At 38.4% G+C, this 10,515-nt stretch overlaps 1 protein-coding gene across 1 annotated transcript in view; it reads left to right on the forward strand.

The window, feature by feature from the left end:
• Positions 1 to 10,515, forward strand: part of LOC130010447 (sodium- and chloride-dependent glycine transporter 1-like) — a 28,208-nt gene extending 17,693 nt beyond the window's left edge. The window contains exons 3-13 of the mRNA XM_056103236.1: positions 1,306 to 1,440; positions 2,685 to 2,906; positions 3,762 to 3,807; positions 4,949 to 5,081; positions 5,729 to 5,863; positions 6,838 to 6,941; positions 8,010 to 8,134; positions 9,077 to 9,189; positions 9,798 to 9,935; positions 10,221 to 10,343; positions 10,480 to 10,515. Of these exons, the coding sequence (XP_055959211.1) occupies positions 1,306 to 1,440; positions 2,685 to 2,906; positions 3,762 to 3,807; positions 4,949 to 5,081; positions 5,729 to 5,863; positions 6,838 to 6,941; positions 8,010 to 8,134; positions 9,077 to 9,189; positions 9,798 to 9,935; positions 10,221 to 10,343; positions 10,480 to 10,515 (1,310 nt within the window). The remainder of the gene's footprint in view (positions 1 to 1,305; positions 1,441 to 2,684; positions 2,907 to 3,761; positions 3,808 to 4,948; positions 5,082 to 5,728; positions 5,864 to 6,837; positions 6,942 to 8,009; positions 8,135 to 9,076; positions 9,190 to 9,797; positions 9,936 to 10,220; positions 10,344 to 10,479) is intronic.

Consider the following 10,515-nt stretch of genomic DNA (forward strand, 5'->3'; position numbering starts at 1 on the left):
CAAGGTCCGTCATTGAGTCAAGTAGCGTGGTTTCGATTACCGGCTTGTACGTGACAAGGAGTAGGGTCACCTGTCCAACCTCGTGCATTGTCTCCGGGTCAAGCGAATTATTGAAATACAAATGAACCATATGTTAGTTCCGAAATGACCTAGTTTGTGTCGAGTGGGTGATAAACCCCATTTTTAGTTTTAAGGTCTAGATTTGGTCAAAAGTATGCATTAGGCTTATTTGCATGACTTACTAATACTCCGTTGCTAGTGGTGGAAACCGTGTCTTTTGTATGACGGGCAGACGGTTGTAAACGACGGACGCCGGGTCTTTTGAATAAGATAATTCCACGGAAGGTGTAATTCCTATCACTTCTTTGGAACTGTCCGTTGAAAAATCAAATTGTACAATAACTGACAACGGTAAAAAAAAACACACAAAAAAACATACATGTATATCTTACAATCCTGCTGAGATGATTTGCACTCAATCAAAATGAGATTAACACTCAAAGGAACTTGACAAGTGCACACATCCTGGCCGAGGCACTCGCTTGAGCAAAGCAATAGTCATATTTATAGCTAACAGTATATCAATGTTAAGTGTTGTCAAATCGTTCTTGTAAAATGACACCCGGATATATATGTCTGTTATACATAATACATATTATATTACATGTATGATAAATCTTAACAAACTATAAAAACAAGAGTTTCAATATATCTTATTCAAAATAGTGTCAGATATTTTAATCAGAACGTTTCATTTGAACGCCCCTATGATTCATTTGAACGCCCCTATGTTTTATTTGAATGCTTTTGTGTTTCATTTGAACGTTCCTATGTTTTATTTGAATGTTTCTGTGTTTCATTTGAACGCTCTTATGTTTCATTTGAACGCTCTTATGTTTCATTTGAACGTTCCTATCTTTTAATTGAATGTTCTTATGTTTCATTTGAACGTTCCTATATTTTCTTCGAATGTTTCTGTGTTTCATTTGAACGTTCTTATGTTTCATTTGAACGTTCCTATGTTTTATTCGATTGTTTCTTTGTTTCATTTGAACGTTGATATTTTTCATTTGAATGTTTTATTTGAACGTTCTCGTGTTTCATTAGGACGTTGGGATGTTTTATTTAAAAATTCATATTTTTCCAAGTATCATTTGAACGTTGCACATGTTTCATTTAAAAATTCATATTCATGGTTTGTTTAAATGGTCATATTTCTTGTTATTTTGAACCCGTATACGAATTTTAATATTATATGCGTTTTGTAAATGTTCAACGAATTAATTTTCTCTTTTTTCGTTTTAGGGGCCTTCCTGATACCCTATGTCATATGTTTGGTATTTTTGGGTATTCCCATATTTGGTCTGGAGATAGCATTCGGACAATTCGGCGGAAAAGGGCCGATTTCAATTTGGAAAAATGCAAATCCTATTTTTAAGGGTAAGGATCTATCGTGTGTTTTTTCTTAATTTCAGATTTATTTTATTAAAGAAACTCAGTGGGGTAGGCCGGAGGGCCTGGCAAAGAACAATGTATAGTCGTTGAGATGGGACGAAACCCCGATCTCCCGTGTACATATTGGAGTGCATGTAAAAGATCCCTTGCCAGTTGAAATCGAACACCTGTCCTCAGGTTTAGTGAAACCCCGATCTCCCGTGTACACATTGGAGAGCACGTAAAAGAACTCTTGCTAGTTGAAATCGAACACCTGTCCTCAGGTTTAGTGAGCCAACGTCTTTTCTCACTGAGCCACCGCGGACGGCTACGGATAATTCCCAACTTTAAATAATGTTAATAAAACTAAAAGCCTATGAGTAGCTGTCCCAGATGTCTCTTATGAACCGACTAGTTTCGTTCAGTTCGAACTCATCAGGCTTAAATGAGATTGCTCGTTCGTCGTTCCTGGGGTTTTACGTTAACTTCCACCCAGGGTGATATCGAAGACACGTGTTTCCTAAGAAAACTGCCAGTGGAAGCTACAAAGTAGACTGGATCTAGCTTATTTGGATAAGACACAATGTCTTTGCAGGGAAGCGCCCAAGGTGTATTGCATTCAAAGGAGAGGCCTCGGGTGAAAGAAAAGAAAGAATGGCGTGCGTGCTCAGTCTGGCCCGCTTTGTCATCTTAGATGCGAGATTGTGAGGCCGTTCCCTTTGTATAGTCGTCGTGGACCGGAGCGCAAAGTAGGACTCGGGTGGACCGGCGCATTGCTGTTTCAGCGAAGCATTGCTTCTGTTATTGGTGAAAAAAGAGATGGCTAATCTTTAATTAAAGATATATTATGTAAGATTTAGATAAAGAGCTAGCCATTCTTGCTATAATAGTTCGAAAATAAATAATGTAAAATGAATAGTTTCAAAATTTCATTCAAATTACTCTATTGCGAGCGAAGATATTTGAAAGTTTGGCAAGACGTGTGCAATAATTTCAACCACCGTACTGGTTGTTCGAAGCTAAGTCTCGCTCCTCCATTTTTAGCTTAAATCAAAATATGTCTGAACTGTTCTAATCTATTTAATATCGGAGAAATCCGATGCCATCGAGAGTTGATTATGGCCTGGATAAGTTAATTAATGTCTAATTAATAATTTAGAAAACATTTCAGGCCTAAAGAAAGACTTGCAACAGGCAGATTTAGCTCTTGCATAATGCATGTTTAAATGATGTTGTTTTTGTTATTACAGGAATTGGTATGGGAGGTATTCTTATATCGGCAATCATATCTATTTATTACGATATTATCATCGCCTGGGCCTTATATTATTTATTCGCCTCCATGACGGATAAACTACCCTGGGAAGACTGTACTGACTGCGCATGTCAACTATATGATTCGCAAGCCAACGTCACCAATTATTTGAACAGTAACGTCACCAATTATTTGAACAGTACAGAATTGAATTGCAGTAAGTGTTAAGACTTCTATAAAATCACAAATTATAGCATAGTTTTTTGGTAGTATTGGGTCTTTATTTTGCATCAATGTATTGGTCTTTGGTAGTATTGGGTCAATCATGTAAAACAACATTTATGGGATAACAATTACCTATGGTTTATTCCACATCAATGGGGTTTAACGTCCACTCTACAAAACTAGGTTTTATTTCAATAATTCGCTAGAGTTAGAATGTATGTAGCAGCGGGACATCGAAACCACGCCACTTGACTCAAACCATTCCGCCACCCAACCCCACTATTTGCCGGTTAAAAGGTCTATATTTCAGTGATGATATGTTAGACGAATTTTGAATACGTCCGATCTAACGTCTGTAGTCAAATCACGACAAATTCAAAAATCGCTTGTTTTCTCCATCGGGGATCAACATCCGCTTTCATTTAGGGTGATATCGCAGACAAAGGGATCTCTAAAATGTGTCCGCCTTTTAAAGCGATACCCGTGTTGTGTGAACGACGACGACGACTACTACTAGTCGGGGATCAACATCCGCTTTCATTTAGGGTGATATCGCAGACAAAGGGATCTCTAAAGTTTGTCCGCCTTTTAAAGCGATACCCGTGTTGTGTGAAAAAAGGGCGATTAAATAATTAGCGATAGTAGCATTTACAGGATCTCACTATTGACGATTATAGCATTAAATAAGTGGCGATTACAGCATTATTTAAAGAATCTCTCCTTACATAATTGGCGATAGCATTATTTAAAGGAACTTACAACTGGCGATTAAAGACTTTAACAGGATCTAACTTAATGTTTGCAAAATATATGTAATATGAAGACACCTTCATTTATTTCCTTTCAGCGTTATTTACAGGACAACCTCGATCTGCCAGTGAAATATACTACAGGTAAATCATCATCATCATCATCATCATCATTATCATCATCATCCACGAGGTGATTCCTCCAAAAAGCTTGTACTTAAAAGTTTCCAAGTTCTGAGATTAGCTTCCATTTCCCGGTGATGTTCTGACCTCCCTTGAGACGTCATTTACTGCTGATGTTCTTACCTTCCTTATGGCCACAGATCACTAAAAATTTCCCCATTGACTTTTAATTCTCGTATCTTAGACCGGCTCTAACTTTTCCCCAAATTTTCGTTGGGTAGAACGCTTTCTGCCATAGATGGAGCAACATGTGGCAAACTCTTGCCCAAAAGCATGAATGAGGTTCACCATGAAAAACTTGAGATACCCAAACTGGAAGTAGAGATAAGTAAACATGCCATTTTCGGCCCTGCATTTCAAACCAACCAACCTCTCAACTCTTGTATCCTTCCACCTTAAAATCATGAATATTCACCAAAACCTGGCAGAAAATGTATTTTCAAACCCTTTTCTTCGATTCTACACCAAAAATTCAACAAAAATCGCCATGCAAAAGGGAAAGGGAGAGAAAGACTAAAAAGAACTTTCGCCCTACATTCTGGGTGACGGCGTAGAAATATTTGGTGATCTGTGTCCTTATGACATCCTTTCCTGAAATCTCCCAAACAGAGTTGTCTTCCCTTGTAGTTCACACTAACCTCTGCTAACGGCTCATTTGATTACGCCACCAAGATTGTTGTTGATGATAGACAATAATCAACAATACGATAAATAACAAATAACTGATAATACATTTATTACCATTACTATATTAAAATAGAAAAGTATAATTTCTCTTTACAGCATGGAGCCTGAAATTGTTTACGTTCATTCGCCGCCTTTATAATAACAACATATCCATAACGCCAGCCATTTGCAAGCTGAAATTACAGAAACAAGAGCGGTTGATTGACTTTATGGAAAGAGAGTCCTTGTTTGTCCGCCAGAACGTAAACATCCGCATGCTAGTGAAAAAGTCGCTCATGGAGTGAAAACGATTATATTTACATTAGACCCAGTTTTTCACCGTCAGAAACACGTACAAGGAAAGCGGACCTAACACTAGATAATATTTAGTGGGATGAAGAATTTGATTTCATGTTGTAGGGATTTTATGTTGCAGGGATGTTGTTTTATCAGAATCAGAGAAGTTAGGAGACTGGGGAATTTTGAAATGGGACCTGAGTTTATGTAACCTGCTGAGCTGGACAATCGTGTTTATAGTCTTGAGTAAGGGTATCCAGTCTCTCGGAAAGGTAACGCTGGTTATTTTTCCCCGTGTGTGTAGCCTATGTGTGAGACAAAGTCGGTAATACTTATGAAATATCGATAAACGAAACTAGGCTGCAGTTGAATAGTATTCGATATTTTTTTTTAAAAAATGGCCTACATGACGCTGCGTTGATTAGTGATGGGCATTGTTTTAGTGGCGACAGTCATCGCGGATTTGTTTTCCTTCTATTTTAACTTGTTTTTATAACGACGAAGAGAAAAGATGACACGCTCTTTCTCCTCACGACAGCGAATGTTGGCACCGTATTTTTAAATGACACTGTGATATACATTTTTTTTAATGTTTTTACCAATGTTTATTTATTACTCCTTGACTTAAAGATACATTATGTAAGGTTTAGATAAAGAGCTAGCCATTCTTGCTATAATAGTTCACAAATAGATAATGTAAAATGAATAATTTGAATATTTCATTCAAATTACTCTATTGCGAGCGAAGATATTAGCCTTTGAAGGTTTGACAAGACGTGTGCTATAATTTCAACCACCGTTCTGGTTGTTCGTAGCTCCTCCATTTTTAGCTTAAGCCAGCGTCTTACCCTATGACCCACCTTGGCTCCCGTCAACTTGGTAACACAAACCCCAGTTTTTTAAAACATCTTTATTTCAGGTAGTATACGTCACGGCCATATTTCCCTATGTTTTATTAACCATTTTGTTGATTCGAGGGGCCATGTTGGAGGGTGCTTTAGAAGGAATTAAATATTACATAACGCCTGATCTGTCAAGACTAACTGATGCCACGGTAAGTGTTAAGAGAGAGAGAGAGAGAGAGAGAGAGAGAGATGTACCCATTTACACTAATTTACACTAAAGATAAATCAAAACCGGGGAATAAAAACCACGCCAGTTGACTCAATGACAGACCTTATGACCACGCCCACCCCAGCTTGTAACCGACTCTGTATATACAACTTTTAACATGCCCGTAATTTTGATTATTTTTTTTATGATTATATTGTATCTTTGTAAACTGTCCCTGAACACGTGATGTGAAAGAGTGCACAATAAATATGCTGTAATGATAATAATATCGATGTCTATACAACAAAATAATGTCAGAGGGGACAGGGAAATTAATTCAGATATTTAAGGTCACATATTCTGGACCAACCTGTCTAATCGAGATGGCGTGCTTGGGTGATTGAGTGGTTTAAGTCGTGTGCGTGAAATCATAAGTTTTGTCATTGAGTCAAGTGTTGTCGTTTAAATTGCCCGCTTGTGCGTGACAAGGAGTATGGTCGCCTGTCCAAACCCGTGGGTTTTCTCTATGTCCTCCGGTTCCGGTTTCCTCCCACAGCTGAAGACCCCTACGCTCAAGTGAATTCTTGAAATAAAATTAAACCATACGTTAGTCCTGAAATGACCTAGTCTGTGTCGAGTGGACGTTAAACCTCATTTCTAACTCTCTATGACAGTGATTCTCAGCCAGTGTGTCGCGCTAAGTGTGCCGCGAAATTTTGAGTATTCACTGGTGTCTACTGATAATTTCATAGTTGTGTTTTTCTTTTATTAGTTTGAGTCATTCTATGTTTCTATGACTACTCTCTATCTACGGTTGTATTTTGTTTGACTTGCCATGTTTTTATTTCGAATATTTTTCATATATATATTTAGCCAGGTGTGCCGCTATTTTTTTATGTTGGCTCTAGGGAACCACTGCTCTAGGGAACTAAAACTTGGATTTATATGATTTTCTATGTTTTTGTATTTTTATAGGTCTGGAGTGATGCCGCTGTACAAATATTTTTTTCGTTAAGTTCTTGTCAGGGTGGTCTCATGGCCATGGCTAGTTATAATAAATTTACCAATAATATCCTTAGGTAAGATTCATAATATTATCTATTATTATCTATCTATCTATCTATATATATTTTTGTGACTGTCGTTTGTCTGTCTGTCTGTTCGGGGTTGGCGGCTACATTAGGTCTGCCCCGAGTCTGAAATTTGGGGTTTAGGGGTAGATCGGACCGGGGAGTAACATAGGCCAGGTGGCGTTAGTCTACCACTTCCGGTTTCGGAGTAATGACCCCCGAGCGAAGCCGGTCTGTTCGGGGTTGGCGGCTACACTAGGTCTGCCCCGAGTCTGAAATTTGGGGTATAGGGGTAGCTCGGACCGGGGAGTAACATAGGCCAGGTGGCGTTAGTCTACCACTTCCGGTTTCGGAGTTATGACCCCCGAGCGAAGCCGGGTATCCTGCTAGTATATATATATTTGTGACTGTCGTTTGACTGTCTGTTCGGGGTTGGCGGCTGCACTAGGTCTGCCCCGAGTCTGAAATTTGGGGTATAGGGGTAGCTCGGACCGGGGAGTAACATAGGCCAGGTGGCGTTAGTCTACCACTTCCGGTTTCGGGGTTATGACCCCCGAGTGAAGCCGGGTATCCTGCTAGTAATTTTATAAAGACAGACACATAAATTGAAATGAAATGGTCTTTACTATCTTACTATTCTGCTTCGACTGGGCTAATGAAGACGGACATGCACCATGCAGTGTGCTATTCGGGAAATTTTGCCCTGACAGCCGCACTGCCGCCTACTCTTAATTTCAACAGTCATGGCATCTTTTGCGTTCACACCTGGTTTTCGTCCCATCCGAACGGCTAGACGTTGTCACTTTCCAGGCCTTTTGTCAATGCCGGAAAATCACCTGGACTAATAAACTTTCTCGGCCAACGCATCTCTGAGCATCAGAGGTTCACACCGACATATTTAAAATGGATAGAGCTGAATAATATTTGGACTATTGTGTAATTTAAATTTAAAAAAAAATATAACAAGTTTATTTACATGGTCAAAATAGTGACAAAACAAAAATTTACATTTCATTCCGAACTTTCGTTTTCCGGAATATTATAGTGTTTTTTTTTATTTGATTTATTTTTCTACAGGGATGCCATAATGATTCCTGTCATAAATTGTTTAACAAGTTTCTATGCTGGATTTGTCGTCTTCTCTGTGTTGGGCTACATGGCCCACGAACGACAGTTACCCGTTGCTAACGTCACACAAGGAGGTAATGGAGGCAGACCACCATTAATTTCCCCATTGACTTCAATGTTAATACTGGCCTCTTTGCCCACCTCCAACTTTTCTTCAAATTTTCGTTGGGCTGAATGCTTTTCACTACAGACAGAGGAACAAATGGTCATGTCTTTCCACTAAATTTTGTATGGGGTTGACCACCAAATTTTTGAGATACACAAACTTGAAGAAGCATACTAAAAACATGTAACTAGTTGCCGTACACATCACCGTAGCCAACCTGATAACCCCGTTATCCTTTCGCCTCAAAATCATGAATATTTACCAAAACCTGGCAGAAAATGTTAATTCAAACGGTCTTCGTCCATTCTAGACCGACAAATCAACAAAAATGGGCATGCAAAAGGGGAGATAAGAGACAGACAGAGGATTGTTATAAATAGACGAACTACAATTTGTACCGAGATGGTGAAATATAATGGTGGTCTGCATCCTGTAATACGGGTTGTCCCTCTTTAAATACAAAAACCGCGAATCGATTTTGTTCCCCAACATCGTGCAATAATATTTGGTGCGTGTATAATAAATATATTTAGTTTTTGCGATGTGAAATGAAATGGGGTTTAACGTCCTACTTTTCGGCCTCTGCACCAATCGAGATAATACGCCATACAGTGTGCACGAACAGCGTATTTCCGCTTCGTACATTGGACCCCAGTTTTTCGTCCCATCCCAACGACTAAAAGCTGTTATATTCGGTATACAATATATAAATCAAATGTTATCACCCCGACGCCCCGCCCGTTCCGCCCAGCCCCCAAATCTATCTCAAACACGCCCTTAAAACTATATGCTGACCTATATGATAGCTACAATTTCACTTGTATTCGTTTTACGCTCTGTTCGATTAATGTTAAAATACAATTTGCCCGAAGTTACGTCCCTTTCATTTTTTATTTATTTATCCATTCAGGTGCTGGTCTGGCTTTTATCGTGTATCCTGAAGCTTTGAGTAAAATGCCGATATCACCATTATGGGCGATTCTCTTTTTTCTTATGTTGTGTATGTTGGGATTCAGTAGTCAGGTAACGTTGGCAACTACTAAACAACGACAAGAACAATTTATTTATTTATGAATAGCCCACAAATTATTTCAAACTGTGACAGAAATGAAATGAAATGATATGAGGTTTAAAGTCCTACTATTCTGTGTCGATTGGTCTAATAAAGACATGCATATTCCATGCAGGGTGATATGATGGGCATTTTGCCGGGACAGCGGCGCTCTGGCCTACTCTTATTTCGAATTCTAACTGTCAAGGATTATTTTACGTCCACGCCAATATGTACACGGAACACGGGTTTCCGTCCCATCCGTACAACTATACGATGTCCCTTTCCAGACCCTCTTTCCTACACCACTGAAAAGGGGAATCCCACCGGAAATTCTCAATGAACGTTGGAATACAATTCCAGCTTAGCGAGCCAATGTGCTGATTGGCTGTTGGTCTTAGTGTGCCATCTAGTGAGAGATAACGATAGAGATAACCAAGGTAGATATTGCCCGTTAAAAACATGTTTCTTTTATATTTAAATGTGCTAAACTAGGCCTAACAAAATTCAACTGCTCGATAAAACGTTAAAGTTGTCATAGTAACTGTGATAAACTTACTTTCTAACCGTTTTATTCCAGTTTTCTACAGCAGAGACGGCTATGACCGGGATTATTGATGAATTTCCCAGATTCTTACACAGCGGAAAACGCCGAATTCTGTTTAGAGTTGGTGTTTGTATTTCCGGCTGTTTATTAGGTTTACCCATGCTGACACAGGTAAGATGTCACTGTTTATTAGGTTTACCCATGCTGACACAGGTAAGAAGTCACTGTTTATTAGGTTTACCCATGCTGACACAGGTAAAAAGTCACTGTTTATTAGGTTTCATGATTCCAAACCTTTTGTATGGGTTTAATCTGTTTGTATTTTAGGGTTCCAAACCTTATTTATAGGTTTAATCTGTTTGTATTTGAGGATTCCCAACTTTATTCATGGGTTTAATCTGTTTGTATTTTAAGATTCCCAACCTTATTTATAGGTTTAATCTGTTTGTATTTTAGGGTGGTAGTTATTTGCTAGATCTGATAGACTCCTATATTCTAGGATTCCCAACGTTATTTATGGGTTTGATTGAAACAGTAGCAATTATATGGGTTTACGGTGAGTTTAATTATTCATTACATGTAAATTTGTATATATTATTGTCCCAGCGTGACTATTTTTATATGAATTATGTCCTCACTGTAAATTATAATGATTATTCTTTTTGTGTTGTTAAAATATTAATTGAAAATTGAAGTTGTAAATATATTTCTTTAGCACAATGCACAATGGTCTGGAGACCTTAAAAACTGA

Source organism: Patella vulgata, chromosome 9 (assembly GCF_932274485.2).
Source record: "Patella vulgata chromosome 9, xgPatVulg1.2, whole genome shotgun sequence".
NCBI classification, from domain to species: Eukaryota; Metazoa; Mollusca; class Gastropoda; family Patellidae; genus Patella; species Patella vulgata.